The 16,809-nt window shown below is 41.0% G+C and overlaps 1 protein-coding gene across 1 annotated transcript; it reads right to left on the minus strand.

The window, feature by feature from the left end:
* Positions 1 to 1,728: 1,728 nt before the first annotated feature.
* On the minus strand, positions 1,729 to 16,756 carry LOC139299195 (interleukin-17 receptor D-like). Its single transcript, XM_070922097.1, has 11 exons — positions 16,516 to 16,756; positions 10,101 to 10,259; positions 9,461 to 9,579; positions 6,948 to 7,071; positions 6,630 to 6,668; positions 5,749 to 5,894; positions 5,558 to 5,632; positions 4,999 to 5,065; positions 4,425 to 4,571; positions 4,063 to 4,235; positions 1,729 to 2,610 (listed from the first exon to the last, which is right to left on the minus strand). Exons 1-11 carry the CDS (start codon positions 16,754 to 16,756, stop codon positions 2,065 to 2,067), a joined length of 1,836 nt encoding a protein of 611 aa, XP_070778198.1. The 3' UTR covers positions 1,729 to 2,064.
* Between the last annotated feature and the right edge of the window lie 53 nt (positions 16,757 to 16,809).

Raw genomic sequence — 16,809 nt, forward strand, 5'->3', positions numbered from 1 at the left:
TGGACTCCAATTAAGCTGCAGAAACATCTCAAGGATGATCAGTGGAAACAGGATGCACCTGAGCTCAATTTTGAGCTTCATGGCAAAGGCTGTGAATACTTATGTACATGTGATTTCTTAGTTTTTTATTTTTAATAAATTTGCAAAAATTTCAAAAAAACTTTTTTCACATTGTCATTATGGGGTGTTGTGTGTAGAATTTTGAGGAAAAAAATTAATTTAATCCATTTTGGAATAAGGGTGTAACATAACAAAATGTGGAAAAAGTGAAGCGCCGTGAATACTTTCCGGATGCACTGTACATATGTATATATATATATATATATATATATATATATATACACATACATACATATACATTGCTATTGTATATATTTTTTACTTTTATTTTTCATATTTGAAAATATTGTAAATGTGTATATTTTTATTTTCTATTTCTCATTTTTATATTTTTTACATACTTTCATTTCTAATTTATGCTGCTTTCTACTCTTGAATGGGAGCACCGGTACTGTACAATTTCCCCCTGGGGATCAATAAAGTATTTCTGATTCTGAATCTGATTCTGATATCCAATGTTATCCACATTCCTTTCAGTCCATTCTCTTTTCTGCTCCACAAGTGGCAAGTCCACATTGGGATGAAAATTACCCCACACAATATTTAGCCCATAATCTAACCCATTTAAACCATATTCGACTGCTACTGTATCAATATTCCAACCAAGTCCTTTACGTTGTTGTGAATATTCCCAACAACCACACAGCACATTTGTTGCAGGTTGTTCCTCATCAGATCCCTTTAACTTAACCCAATATGCTTTAAACAGTCTATGGCTCACAACGATGCCTCCTCCAACCGGGTTGCCAGACCTTGTTGCTCAAGTCACTAAACTGTAATTACAATTTGAATTGTTAATTATATATACACGCGAAAGGTTCATAATTAACAAACCAATCCTTCACTTAAAAACTAAAATGGCATCTAATCAACTGTATTCAGACATGGTTGATTACCAAAATTATTCTAGACAGATAGAGGTTTTTCTGCAGCCTGGCAACCTACAGCATCGACAATACCTCCCATTCAGTCATACACAAATGTCATGAATAAGCCATATATGACATATTTGATGAGCCAAAGAAAACTTGTTTTAATCTTATTTTATTAGATGATTAGATGCATAAAAGAAAATCTAAATTTCACAAAAATACAACACAAAATGCAAGACAACTCACATTTATCCACGTCACCTTACATCAGCATAACATTACAAATGATGGGACCTATTAATCCATTCTTGAATATATGAGATATGCACATGTATACATAAACTATAAGCATGACTGTAAACATACATGTATACAATGTTCAGTATGTACTTCAAGGCAAACATTCTCAAACGATAACTTCAATAACTCGCGTATGAGATTAATTGTTTATTTATGTACAATGCTTGTATTACAAGTTTTTCATTTCATAATAACTTCACATGACACTGCAAGAAAACAAACAGAAAATGTCTTTTGTAAGACTAAGATAGCTTTTTTGACCATTACACACATTACTGGACGTTCTTTTAACAAATCCTTCCTGTACACACACACACACATATACCATGTTAACACATTTTAGAGGTCAAAGTGCACTGCTGCTGCCATTGCAGCACAACTGAGGCAGAGGTGATTAGTTGGTCAATTATTTAAGGGAACCGTTAAGTTTGTGGCCATCATCAGTGTCTATCTTCAGGTAGTCTGACTCACCGGATGTAGGCTGTTGGGATAAGACTGCCATTGGCCAACTATTTCAGTCTGCGTGTTACCGTTTTGCAAGGGCACAGTCACTGCATCCTGGGCTTAGCGCTGTCCAAGACGATTGTGATTGGTTTAAAGAAATACAAACAAGCCAGAGCGTTTTTTTCTCCTGTCCCAGAATGATAATGGGTTGAGCTAGACCTTTCTCCGAAGTGTGGAGATAGGTCTGGCTATGTAAGCCAACTATTCTCCTATACTGGGCTGAGGACCACCATTAAGTTAGGGCGTATTGGATTGCTTTTTTTAGTGTTTAGTTCCCTCCCTCCACAGAGTGATACCTTTTTGCCCTCATTGCCATCCCAGCCTCGTAGATTGCTAACTGCAGAGCTGCTCCGGCTGGTGACTTAGAAAAGCCCTCCTCTGAGATGTAGTTTATCTTCAGGTAACCCCCCGGCCTATGCAGAGCCACTCCATGGAGGTGGGAGAAGAGCAGCGGTAAGTCACTTGTCAGCGTGTAGTGAGATACCAGCCTCAGCTCAGTGGGAATGTCTGTTTCCTCAGAGTACTCAAAAATGGCCGCCATGTATTTGGACATGTCCTGGCCCCTGGCTTTGGCTCGTCCCACCTCCTCTCCGACAAGTCTGATGGCTACATCAGAGCTGAAGGCGTTGGACCCAAAGTCCAGCCCTCTGTCTGCCTCATCTTTGTTGTCACCCTCTGGCTCTGGCTTAGGTCTGCGATTGAAGCCCCAAGAACAGATCACCAAGATAAAGTCGCTCTCCCGGATCTGACGGCAGTGCCAGGCCATACTGCCCTCCTCAGCCACGCTCAGAGAGTCCCACAGGTCCAAGCACACCTGGGAAGAACAAAGGAGAACACTGTCACGACAAAGTGTTCTAATAACACATTTTACACACCCCTATTTCATATTAAAGAAAAGATTGAAACACAGAAATTGTCAATATAATAATTAGCTTTGTAAGATGACAGTTATCCTTTTTTGTATTTCCGTCCTAGCCTTGTGGACAGTGGACCCTTGGGGGCTTACTGGGGTGGGGGGTGGGGTTTCCCATCCAGTCTACATGTGTTTTGTGGACTTGGAGAAGGCTTATGACCGTGTCCCCGGGGGGTCCTGTGAGGGGTACTGTGGGAGTATGGGGTCATCGGGGCCGTTGCTACAAGCCACCTGGTCCTTATATGTATATGTGTATATATATATATATATATACTGTATATATATATATATATAGTGCAAGCTGTATCTGTATATTCTGCACAAAAGTCAAATACGTTTTCGATGGGTGTCCCTTGTCACAGATTCTGTTTGTGATATTCATGGACAGGATCTCAAGGCACAGCCGGGAGAGGAGAGTGTTTGGTTTGGGGACTTCAGAATTGCTTCTCTGCTCTCTGCAGATGATGTGGCTCTGTTGGCTTCATCAGATTGTGACCCACAGCATGCACTGGGGCGGTTTGCAGCCGAGTGCAAAGTGGTCGTGATGAGAGTCAGCATCTCCAAGTCCGAGGACATGGTTCTCTCCTGGAAAAAGGTGGATTGCTCCCTGCCTGAGCAATCTGAGTTACTGCCTCAAGCAGGGAGTTCAAGTATCTCGGGGTCTTGTTCACAAGTGAGAGTAAAATAGAGCGTGAGATCGACCAGCGGATTGATGCGGTGTCAGCACTAATGCAGGTGTTGTATTGAACTGTTGTGGTGAAGAGGGAGCTAAGCCGGAAGGCAAAGCTTTTGATTTACCACTCGATCTACCTTCCAACCCCTAGCTATGGTCATGAGCTTTGGGTAAGGACCGAAAGAATGAGATTGGGTATACAAGCGACCGAAATGAGTTTCCTCATCAAGGTGGCTGGGGTCAGCCTTAGAGATAGGGGGAGGACCTCAAAAGGGATCCGAAGGGAGCTCGGAGTAGAGCCGCTGCTCCTTTGCATCGAAAGGAGCCAGTTGAGGTGGTTCGGGCATCTGATCAGGATGAATCCTGAGCGCCTTCCTTTGGAGGATTTCTGGACATGTCCAACTGGTAGGAGACCCCGGGTTAGACCCAGAACACGTTGGAGGGATTACATATCTCATCTGGCCTGGGAACGCCTCGAGATCTCCCTAGAAAACATTGCTAGGGAGAGGGATGTCTGGACCACCTTGGTTAGCCTGCTGCCACCGCGTGCCCGGCCCCGGATAAGCAGTAGAAAATGAATGGATGGATGTATTCATAATTTGTTTCTGCCTGTCCGATTCCACTGAATCAGCACACCTGTAGGAAAAGGCATTAGAGCCACGACATGTCATGTCCACTACCTGAGTGGCCATGTGTTGTTGTATGAAGGCCCCTAACTGCATGACAGCTTTGACATGAGCGGGCCCATCATAACTGCTGTAGCAAATCAGAAGACGAGGAGGGGTCAGCCTGTTTCTGGGCAATGCCATCACTTCCTCCTGAGTCCCGCTTTCTTGATGCTGCTTGATAACATCTGAATGGATGAAAATAAGAAATCTGGTTGTATTTCACATCATGCCAGTAATGGAAAAGACAGAACAGAGGTACAAGAAAGGTTCTCTGTCAAATGGTGTAAAATGGATTATTATCATGACTTATTTTGATTAGCTTTCATGAAATGCAAGCAGTGATTTTACATGAAGTATTTGGTTTGTCTTCGCACCTGGTTTTATGTCAAGTTTCTTCATCTGCAGCTTGGGCCTCCTCCTGGTGAGAGCAGCCAGTAAGACTACAAGTATGGCTACCACAGCCAGGCCCAGTGGAAGCATCAAAGCCCAGGAGAGAGTGACAGAGAGTTGCAAGGCACCTTCTGAGGAGTGGGGAGTTGTGATTACATGATAATTCAGTGACAGACCTTAAAGAAGTAGTTTGACATTTTGGAAAATGCGTTACTAATTACTGCCGAGAGTTAAAATGAGATGATTGATACCACTGTCATGCCTGTGTGCTAATTATGGAGCTAGAGCTGGGAGTAGATTATTTTAGTTTAGCATAAAGACTGGAAGCATAATAAGAATATTTCCCCAAATTCCAAAGTATTACTTAAAGGGATGAAAGACTGATGGGATTGATCACACATGTATTAAATATACACAGACTGTATTCATGGTCCAACAGACACTTAAATATTATATCACTTATATCTCCACAACAAAATGAAAAGAGAGGTTTGCATAGCACCTACTATGATGCATAGTGATTGTGTGGATCAGCAGCAATAAAACAACCTCCCCCACCTTTTTGAATGTGCATGACTTGAACACTGAATGTTTTCCTCACTGCATCCACTTCGTTAGCTGCAATCTGTGAAACAAGAAATGTTGAGCATGACAGTTCATTCTTGACCTTGTAGATTGACAAAATAAACTTCTTTTGGGGGCCACTTGGGGGCAGCGCAACAAGCTGTAAACAAAACACTGACACATCACCTTATAAAGTTGATATATCGACTGTGTTGGCTAACAGCCTATTTATCCAGAAGACATGGAGCAACATTAGCATTAATTTGGGGTTGTGATGATGAATGCAAGTCCAATATTCACTCTCCTTTTATCTCTGTTTTGCTCTCCACCAGCTCTTGAGGGGAAATATCTGGCTAAATGCTAAATGCCGATGGTTGAAAATTAATGCATAAAATATATAGATAGTCCATATAATACATATTTTTTGAGACTGGTATTTCAATATAATTTATTAAACACAAAGCCCCTGAGATTAGGTTGAAAACAGTTGTAGTTTTATATATTATGCAATCAGTGTTAAGGATAGAATAGTTATAATCCACTTTTATTTTACCTCACAAGTGTAATTGGTTCCTTCTTGAAGGCCATTCAGCTGATAGCTGTGATGAGTTTTGTTGTTGGTGGAATTCTAAGGAAATTAAATACAAGTATTCAGTTCACTTAATTATCAAATAGTTCCGTAATACACATAATAGAAGCAAGGCATTGGCAAAATATAAAGCTGCAGAAGTTGAAACAACTCACAGGTGTTATGTCTGTGTATTTCATTATGCCGTTTGCGTAACACAGTGAGAAGTAGCTTCTGATGCCCAGGTTCGGGGGAGCCAGGTTAAAGGTCACTATGATGGCAGTCCCTTCATGTTGGACCTCAATATATTTGGGATACCAGTCTACAACCAGACCATAAAATATTGACATGATGTCAAGCTGATCATAAGAAGAAATGGTAACGCTTCATTTTACAGGTCCGCAAATTTCATGATAAGTAGGTGATAATTACATGCATACATACATTTCAAGGAAAGTAATACGAAGTTAACTGATATCTAGATAGTTCCTACTAGCTAAACCCTGTTCCGTTGCCATCTCATCTGTCTCCGGTTCTGGTGCCCATTCCGGCGCCACTCCCCCACTGGGTCCCCCCACCCCGGACTTGAAAACCTTCTCCTCCTGCAGGGCCAAAGCTCCTGTGCTAGCTTCCAGACCCTTGTCGGTAGCACAGGGAAGACTTTGTTTTCCTCCTGGGCAGATCGACTTCAGGGCTAACCCCCTTCACTTTTACCCAACAGCTGGGAAGCAAAACGCAGGAATTTCTTGGTTATTGAAGAGCTGCAGCATTTATTCATGGATTGATAGATTTTCAGCAAGTTTAACTTTTGTGAAAAATCGAACCGCAACTGCTTATTAGGAAAGAGCACAATATAATTCTTAAATAATTTTGCAGTAATTTTGGACACATTTAGGGGTAATTTGGGGATAATTTCAAAGAAATTTCAAATACGTAACTTGCTAATTATCACCTACTTTCCATGAAATTTGTGGACCTGTAAATTGAAGCATTACCGAAGAAGGAAAACATTTATTGTTATACCAGACTTTATTTGGGAACTATGAGAAATTCTCACCTTTTTTGCACTGCTCAAGACCGTTCTTCTCTGCACATGCTGCAAAACCAGCGCATATTACTATAAATTCACCATTGTTTTGACAATAGTCTTACTGAAAGATATATGATGAAAAGGGCAAAGTTTAGAGAGCAGAGAGCTTTCTGGGGACAGAGCAGGAGATGTCATTATATGTACAGTAAATAAGCCAAGAGAAGGAGGGATTTAGATTTTGAAGGTTACCCTGAAGCAACCACAAAGTTCACTGAAACTGTGTGTGTGTGTGTGTGTGTGTGCTTTATGAGATAATATCTAGTCTAGAGCTTAAAGTAGTCTTACAGCGTGTGGAAAAGATCTTGCTGTGGTAGAACCTCTCCCACTCCTCAGGCACTGGCAGAGCCATGACGGTAACAGCATACTGGGACCCAAGGGAGAGGCCGGGGAAAGGGTCTGACTTGTACACCTGCAGAATTCAGTGGCAATTATGACTTCAAACACACTGCACACTTATCTGATAAGCTGAGATAAGAGTTTTTGACATATTCTTTATTAGTGGTTAAATAGAACGGCTTTCTCATACAAAGTCTCATATATATTGCTGTTATATATTATATATATTCATCCATCTATTTGCTATACCCACTTATCCTTGAGAGTCACAGGGGGGCTACAGCCAATCCCAGCTGACATATGTTTATCAACACTTTCCCCAAAGAATTGTTGAGTCGAGTTGCCATTTTATGTGATGTGACGTTGTGTGTTTTTGATTGAATTTGAACTTTTTACTTACTTTTTTGTAGGATGATTTGATTTGAGCATATGCAGATTTGGATATGAGACTTGGACTTGGTTATGGTCAGATTTGCCTCCCAGAGTACCAGAATACTAGTACAGAGTGGTCATTGCAGCCTGTAGCTCTGGTACTAACTTGTGGTTCTTTCATGAAACATTTACCATTAAATAGATATCACGTTTTTTAAAACATGATCCCTGTCTTTCATAGGCAACAATATGGTGTTTATGCATTGCAGTTCTTAAAAGTCACTTGTTGGTTTAACACTTGCTACACTTTAACAATTTCACACTTTTCTTTATTGTATGATGACGCCTCAAGGACATGTATGGATGTGTTAATGACCTTTGGTATGGTCCAGAATACTTAAATAATCTGTTGATTTCATGAGTCTGTTCTTAAAGCTGTGTTATTATTGGTTCTGTTAGTTAAATTATAAAGCTTGTATGTAAGGTGAAGCATGCTTTAGTGAAGTAATGCTAGATTAAAGCTGCATTTCATGTGTGATTTGTGCTATTTTCCAATGCTTTATGCGAATACATATTTCATATACATATTCTATAGGTGAGTTCAAATGCTCACCTATAGGACTCCATTAGAGATTGTCATTAAGTTGAGTTAAAAGGGTTAAAAAGTGGTATTTGAGTATAAATGATAGTAATGCTAATTCATTTTCAATCTAAAGCATATAATCCAAGGAAAATTGTAAAGCTATTGTGACATATTCCATCAGGATGTTAAAGTAAATGGACTCAAATGGTCTCACATATATAGTGCTTTTCAACCTTCATGGTTCCCACAGTTTTGGAGCTACAGCACTGTGTGTCATCTATAAAGGTTTTGTGAAGAGTTAGACCATCATTCAGCCAGGGATGCTATAGGACATAGTTTTTACATGTAAAACAATTAACACAATATACGTTATATTAACGTACATCACCCCTGTCCCCACTGCGTTACATTAACGCACCCACCCCCTACTGGACACTTTATCTGGACACTTTACTTTATTCTGGTCACTGCACTGTTGTTATTTATCTTATCTTATTTTTTATTTTTATTTTTATTCTTATTCTTATTTTAGCTTTTATATTCTACTTATTTGTTATCAAAACAATAGCACCTTCAGACCACAGCAAATTCCTTGTAATGTATGTTACTTGGCAATAAACAGTTTCTGATTCTGATTCTGATTCTGATTACAGAAACCGAAATGAAGCAGGTGGATAGCAACTTGTTGCCTAGTAATGGGCAAATTGCACTAATCTGTTTCTAATATGTCAGACATAAAATGCATCGTCGTGGGACATAGTGACGCAAATATCTCTTCTTTGAAACTGGCAGATTACATATAAAATTAGACAGATGAGTTGTGTACACAGGGTTGAGCAAAAATGATTTGTTTCAAAAACAAAATCAGCCCCATACAACCTATAGTTATCAAAATAAGGGTTATTAGAAACCTCACCGTTTTCATCGTTTACCAAGTCAAACACAGTAATGTGTGTTCCTTTCATTGGATTAAGTGTTAATGTGGTTTAAATGTATGCATGTGGAGTTCCCACCGTTGTGAGCATGTCCAATGGTGTATGGTGTCATAGTCCTTCAGGACATTCTCATAACAAAAGGCTAAATAACAGACTTCCTGTGACGTTGCCTCTCGTGTGATAATTACAGCTTTTGAATGATCTTGATGAGCTTGATAAAATCATAAGGGCATATTTTCAGTTTTTCTGAAGGATGATGTCACTGTTATCCCACCCAAAATATAACATAATTTCATAAACACCAGGTCATAATGTGAGAGTATGTCCAGAAGCTAAAAGATACTGGCTGCTGGTGTGTCTTCCCAGGGGAAAGTCTTTGGTCTTTGGGGTGGGAAAGATTTAAGATCCACTCCCTGATGAAATAATCTGTAATCAAAATGTAAATGTATTTATATTCAAAGTATTGCTTAGTTGTTTGTTGTTGAGAACTGCTTTTAACAAGAATTTGCGTTAAAAGTGGCATTCTAGGCAGAAAAAGAAGCACAGACCAAAGCGAGCGGGGCCCTTCCTACCCTTTGAGCATGTGAAGCCGGGATGGAGAGGTTACGGTGGAAGAGAAAGAGCTGACAGGCAACACCAGACCCTCCCAAAGCCTGGAGGGACACCTGAAAGCCTCGCAGGAAGGCGATGCCTGCAGCAAACACAAAAGGACAGCGTGAAGTCAGTGTCACGGACTCGGCAAGCCATCATCTAAGTTGCATACAAACTCCAAAGTCAAATGCATGTGTGTGCTGCTTGTGTTACACCAGTTCAGTGCATGCTCAATTAAACTTTTAACAAGAAAGTCTGTTATACTGTCACCTGTCAAAGCCTGGAATAATTCAACGAGCTGTCTCTCATACCTGTACTTAGAAGCATTCTCATAATGCAAGGCATAATTTTCGCCTTTCAAAAATAATTCACTGTATGTCACCTGAAGTAAATCTTCTTTATGTCAAACCCTGATATGACAAATTATTTGGGGGACGTAACTCCTGCCTGACATGGTATTTTAATTTCAAAACTGGCTACAGTCTTAAAAACTGACCAAACAACTGTATGACTTTCGCCCCAATTTAAAGACATGCTATGTATCCTTATCACAACCGCATACAGAAATTGGCTTTAGAATATAGGATGAGAGTATTTCGTTGTCAATCTGTATCAACATACCATAGTAACAGGGCTTCCAGGAGACAACCATTGTGTCATATTTGGGGTTTGGCTCATGTACAAACTCAATCTTCACATCATTTGGTGCTTGGACATAGTGCTGACAGATTTTAGGGTCTCCTTCTCCTAGCAACTCAAAACATGGCCATGGAATACAACCTGAGGAGAAATAACAATGACACATAGAATATCAAAGTGTTTTGCTGCAAAAGACATTCTCAGTACATGATGATTTCTTGACAGTGCACAAGTCAGCAATCAATACATTTCTGGATATCTAATATGAAAGGAAACAGGATGTTTTAGCAAGACCGGGCTACAGTCATGCTAACGGCTATGAGGTTGTACTTGTTAGCATGCATGGATAAGCGTAAATACAGTAAGATTGTTATTCACGTCGGCGGTAATGACTCCCGGTTACGCCAATCGGAGGTCACTAAAATTAACGTGGAGTCGGTGTGTTCGTTTGCAAAAACTATGTCGGACTCCGTAGTTTTCTCTGGGCCCCTTCCCAATTTGACCAGTGATGACATGTTTAGCCGCATGTCATCATTCAACCGCTGGCTGTCGAGGTGGTGTCCAGCAAACGATGTGGGCTTCGTAGATAATTGGCGGACTTTCTGGAGGAGACCTGGTCTGATGAGGAGAGACGGCATTCATCCCACTTTGGATGGAGCGGCTCTCATATCTAGAAATCTGACCGACTTTATTAGTGAACCAAAACCGTGACAACCCAGAGTCCAGACCAGGATGCAGAGTCGCAGTCCTACACGCTTCTCTGCGCTTCCATTAGAGCAGTTACCCACCCAAAACCCCATAATGACTGTGTCTCCCCCCCGACCACTTAAATTAATTCAATCAAAATTAAACAGGAGAGCAGTCATTAATAAAAACCTAATAAAAATTAAGACCACCACTGCTATAGGACAAAACAATAGGAAAATTAAGTGTGGACTGTTAAATATCAGATCTCTGTCATCTAAAGCTGTATTAGTAAACAAGCTAATATCAGATAATCATTTTGATCTACTGTGCTATTATTACAGCTATTATTACAGCTGTAACTACTATCATCAGTCATATTTCCATTATTATTATAATTATAGCTGCTATTTCTACTGCTAGTCCGTCTGTCGGTCTGTCTATCTGTGTCTTTATGTCTATCTCTCTCTCTGTCTCTTTCTGTCTGTCTGTCTGTCTCTCCCCCTCTCTCTTTCTCCCTCCCTCTCTATGTCTCTCTCTCTCTCCCTCTCTCTCTCTTTCTCAAACCCAACCGGTCAAAGCAGATGACCGCCCACCTAGAGTCTGGTTCTGCTTGAGGTTTCTGCCTCTTAAAAGGAAGTTTTTCCTTGCCATTGTCGCCAAAGTGCTTGCTCATGGTGGGAACTGTTGGGTCTCTGTAATAACATTATATTATTATTATTATCAAAGTGTTTTTATTGAATTTTCTGTTCAAACAACAAACATCCCATTCAAAAAAAAAAAATAAATAAAATAAAAAAAATAAAATAAAATAAAATAAAAAAAAGACAGCAGGACTCAAAACATACATCTCAAATACAGGTCTAAACCACAGACAAAACAGTAACAAGACATACCATACTAATATCAGACATCAGACATACCCATCACCCATGTGGGAAGGGAAGGGAAGGAGGGGGGGGGGGGTCAAAAGCTGCCATCTATGTTGGGGCTAATTAGAACTCATGTTCAAAGTAGGAAATAAAAGGCTGCCAGACCGTAGAGTACTTCTTAGTGTTGCCCTGCAAGGTGAATCTAATATGTTCTAATTTAAGGTGTGCCATCACCTCTTCTACCCATCGTTTATGGGATGGCGGTGTCGCCTTTATCCAGTTAAGTAGGATCAATCTCCTAGCCAGCAATGAAGAGAATGCTATTGTTTTCCTTTGAGAGATTGTTAGTGGCGCTTCCCTTGGTGTCACACCAAAGATGGCTGTCAGAGGGCCGGGCTCTATATCTTTGTTATAGATTGACGAGAAAGTTCTAAAAATTCTGGCCCAGAACTCTTTCAGCTTGGGACAGGACCAGAACATATGACCTATATTGGCTGGCACCTGTTTACATCTAGGGCAAGTCGGATCAGCCCCCTGATACATTCTTGCCAGTTTGTCCCTTGAGAAATGAAGTCTGTGTAAGACCTTAAACTGTATCAATCCATGTCTAACACATACAGAAGAAGAGTGTATTAGTTCCACTGCCCGTCTCCAGTCAACATCTGATATGTCCAATTCTAACTCTTCCTCCCACTTCCTTTGTAAGATATCAAGGGATGGGGAAGCCACCTTCTGGATGCTCACATAGAGCGTGGAAACCGTCCCTTTAAGAGTTGGATTCATGTCTAGCAGCCCATCTATCCATCCACTCCGCGGCAACTCAAGGGATGAGGCGAATGTCTTTTTCACAAAATCTCGAACCTGAAAATATCTTAAGTAATTCGTCTTTGAGGGGATTCCATATTCCTTCTCCAACTGAGCAGCAGACATGAAAACACCACCTTTAAAAAGATTTTTGACGCATTCCACCCCAGCTCTATACCATTCCCTAAATGCTGTTCCCCCAAGGGCCGGGGAGAATAAGTGATTGCCATAGACGGGAGCAGACAGGAGGGCGTTTCTATTTTTAAAATGTGTTCTGAATTGGACCCAGATTTTGATAGAGTCACATACAACAGGGTTGTTTGTGTAAAGGTGTTTGCTTAAGGGCAGAGGAGCGCAGACCAGGGAGCATAGGGACACCGGGCTAGATGCATATCTTTCCATATGTACCCACACTGGAGTTTCATCGTCATCCAACTTTGAGACCCAAAACAACACCTTATGTATATTAGCAGCCCAATAATAGTGCATATAATTTGGTAGGGCCAGGCCTCCCTCTTCCCTCTGTCTCTCAAGGAACTCCCTTCTTATCCGGGGGACTTTTTTTTCCCAGATAAAGGTGGATGTACATTTATTCAGTTCTTTAAAAAATGACTTCGGTATGAAAATTGGTACCGTCTGGAATAAATAGAGGAACCGTGGCATTATGTTCATTTTAACAGAATTTATCTTCCCTGCTAATGATAGGGGGAGGGATGACCACCTTTCCATATCTAATTTTGCCGTATCCAATGTTACTTTAAAATTATGATTAAATAAATCTTTATACCTCCTTGTTACATTGATACCTAAATAGGTAAACTTATCCTTATTTGTTGTAAAGGGATAGGCCTGGAATGAAAGTTTCCTCGCCTGTTTATTAATTGGGAAAAGGACACTTTTTCCCAGGTTAATTTTATAACCCGACACCCTCCCATAGTCTTCGATAATACCAAGAGCTACCGGGATGTTCGTGACAGGATTCGACAGGAAGAGGAGGAGGTCATCAGCGTATAAAGACAACTTATGAATTTGCGTGCCCCTGTGTATTCCCCCGAGCTCAGCAGCATGCCTCAGCATTATTGCGAGGGGCTCAATTGCCACATCAAAGAGCATGGGCGACAAGGGGCAACCCTGCCTTGTCCCCCGAAACAGAGGAAAAGGTTCAGATATTATATTGTTTGTTCTTACCATAGCCTGGGGGTTCGCATAAATTATCTCAATCCACGAGCGAAATTTAGGACCGAATCCGAATCTCTCGAGGGCCGTGAACAGATAGAAATACTCTATTCTATCAAAGGCTTTGTGGGCATCCAGGGAGATCACAATCTCAGGCTCAATGTTATCTTCAGCAGTGTATATCACATTAAACAAGCGACGGAGATTACTGGAAAGTTGTCTACCAGCAACAAACCCTGTCTGGTCAGGATGAATTATTTTACTTATAACAAGCTCAATCCTAGCCGCCAATATTTTGGCCAATATCTTATAATCACAGCCAAGTAGACTCACTGGGCGGTATGATTCACATTTAAGTGGGTCTTTATTTTTCTTAAGGAGTACAGAGATCAAAGCCTGTGACATTGTTTGAGGCAAAGCTTTTTTATCAAGGACCTCCCTATATACTCCACAAAGCAGGGGTATCAGTTTAGAAGCGAATGTTTTATAAAACTCACTTGGGAACCCATCAGGGCCCGGCGCTTTGCCTGTCTTCATATTCCGAATCGCATTCTCTATCTCCCTAGCCGTCATGGGTCCCTCTAATCTATCCCTATCTGCGTCATCTAGGGATGGTATTTCCAGATTTTCAAAAAAATTTTTCACTCGTTCCTTGTCATCTGTTTCTGAAGTATACAGATCCTTATAAAAAGATTTAAATTGGTCGTTAATACCCTTCTGATCTATAATTTTGTTTCCCAGGTTATCTCCTATCTGTACTATCCTGCCAGCAGCTGCTGATTGCTTCAACTGGTAGCTCAGGAGCTTACCCGCACGCTCACCATGCTCATAGAGATCCTGTCTTGACCTAAGATATAGATCCTCCTCACATTGACTTATCAAGACATCATATTCAGTTTGGAGCAAAATCCGCTTTCTATGTAGCTCCTCAGAGGGAGTCATAGAATTTGCCAGGTCAACTTCTTTTATTGCTTTTATTAATTCCGTGGTACGTTTCATCTTTCTCTTCCTTTCACCAGCACTGTATGAAATTATTTGTCCTCGTAAATAAGCTTTTAAGGATTCCCACAGAGTGCCATTACTTATATCAGGGGTATCATTAAGTTCTAAGAAAAAGACTATTTGCGAGTTTATGAATTTTGTAAAATCATCATCTGCCAATAGCCTGCTATTAAGGCGCCACATTCTCTGAGGTGGCGTATTCTCAGGAAAGTGAAGTTTCAACATGACCGGGCTGTGATCAGATATTACTATACCAGTGTATTCTACATCTGTTACTATAGAAGTCAGTTTATTATCTAATAAGAAATAGTCAATTCTAGTATATGTTTGATGTGGTGGGGAGTAAAAGGAGTACTGTCTGGAGGTTGGGTTTATGAATCTCCATGGATCAAACACACCATATGCTTTACAAAAAGAGTTAATGCATTGTGCTGATTTACTTAATACATTGGATGTTGGGCTAGAGCGGTCCAAGGTTGAGTCTAGGACACAGTTTAGGTCTCCCCCTAGAATCAGATTATGAGCGTCCAAATTAGGCAGTAATGAGAATAAGTCCTTAAAAAATTGAACATTATCCCAATTGGGTGCGTATATGTTTGCCAACACCACTGGCATATTGAATAATTTTCCAACCACAATAACATATCGACCATGTTTATCTTTTATAGTAGTTGTTTCTACGAATTGTACATTCCTGTGTATAAGGATGGCCACTCCTCGACTCTTACTATTGAAATTTGAGTGATAAATCTGATTGAATCCCCCCCTACAAAGCTTGAGGTGGTCCTTGTTCAACAAATGCGTCTCCTGTAAGTAAACTATCTCCGCTCCCTGGTCTCTCAAATGCGAAAATATCTTACTCCGTTTAGCCGGCTTATTGATCGCCCTTACGTTCCAGCTCATCAATTTTGTGTCCATTCTGCTCGCATCCATGTTTGGTGCCATGTCAGGAGTCCGCAGCCCGGAATCACCATTGCACCCCTATGATACCCACTTTCCGGATCACACCTTGAAGATTTGGCAGCAAAAACAAAAAGGTTAAAAGGAGAGGGTCTGGGGAGGGAGGGGGGGGTGTCACACACACAGACACAGCTAACACATAACACATTACATATATGAACGCTAACACAGTGCTCTTTAACGAGCTCTCTCGTGGCCAACCGGTCCATCATCCTCCTACACACCAAGCCTACCGTGTGCGGCTCCGTGTATATCACCCCCTAACCTTAAAAGTATAACATCACCCCTTTGACTTAATCACCTCATGGGAAAAACAAACAGAGGGAGCTCTCAAGAGCAAGATCCTAAATAATGTAAAATATTAAAAATAGAAATAAAAGGCAATACCATAGGCAGTAGGCAACAATAGCCAAGGGGGAAAAATCAATTCTTAAACCTTGAATAAGACAAAACAATAATATGACAGGGCAACCGTAGCTCCTAGGATGGGATGAGAATTATATATCTATATACAAAGAAAAAAAAAATATATATATACATACACCCAGCAATATATGTGAGTGCATGTGCATATCCCCACTTAAATACACACTGAAACAAATATTTCTTTGTCAATATTGTCAAATCTAGTCAACAAAATCCTGCTTGCAGTAGTCATCCCATTTCAACAGTGTAAGCATGTGTACATTTCTACTTAGCCAAGCTGAAACCAGTCTATATGCTTCACCCAGGGTTCAGTTTCTTCTTGATGTAATCCACGGCGTCTTTTGGGCTCTCGAAGATTTTCGTTTGCCCTCCTTCTGGCGTAATCACCAGGGTTGCCGGGTAACGCAGCCCATATCTGATCCCCGTGCAGGCCCGCAGGAGGCTTCTTGCTTCTTTGAAGGCTGCTCTCTTACTGTTTACCTCCTGGGTGTAGTCCGGGAAGATGTGAATCTGTCCGCTCCGACCCTCCGGTGTTCTCTCCATTTCTCTCGCCTTCTTCATTATCTCCTCTTTCTCTGTAAAGTAGTGACATCTCACGACGAACGCTCTCGGCGGAACTCCGTTCCCGTCTCGTCTCGCGCCGAGTGTCCGGTGTGCTCGATCAAGCGTCGGTGTTACTGCTAGTCCCAACTTGTCTTTCAGCAAGCCCGCCATAAAGTCTGACGGCTTTTTGCCCGTCTCGGCCCCTTCTCTTACCCCCACGACAC

This window comes from Enoplosus armatus, chromosome 16 (assembly GCF_043641665.1).
Source record: "Enoplosus armatus isolate fEnoArm2 chromosome 16, fEnoArm2.hap1, whole genome shotgun sequence".
Lineage (NCBI taxonomy): Eukaryota > Metazoa > Chordata > Actinopteri > Centrarchiformes > Enoplosidae > Enoplosus > Enoplosus armatus.

Coding starts and splice junctions, on each gene's coding strand:
- LOC139299195 (XM_070922097.1), bottom strand. CDS start 16,756: ATGGCGGGCTTGCTGAAAGACAAGTTGGGACTAGCAGTAACACCGACG. Junction 7,072..9,460: donor CGGCTTCACATGCTCAAAGG/GTAGGAAGGGCC, acceptor TGAATTCTGCAG/GTGTACAAGTCAGACCCTTT. Junction 5,066..5,557: donor GAACCAATTACACTTGTGAG/GTAAAATAAAAG, acceptor CTTGTTTCACAG/ATTGCAGCTAACGAAGTGGA.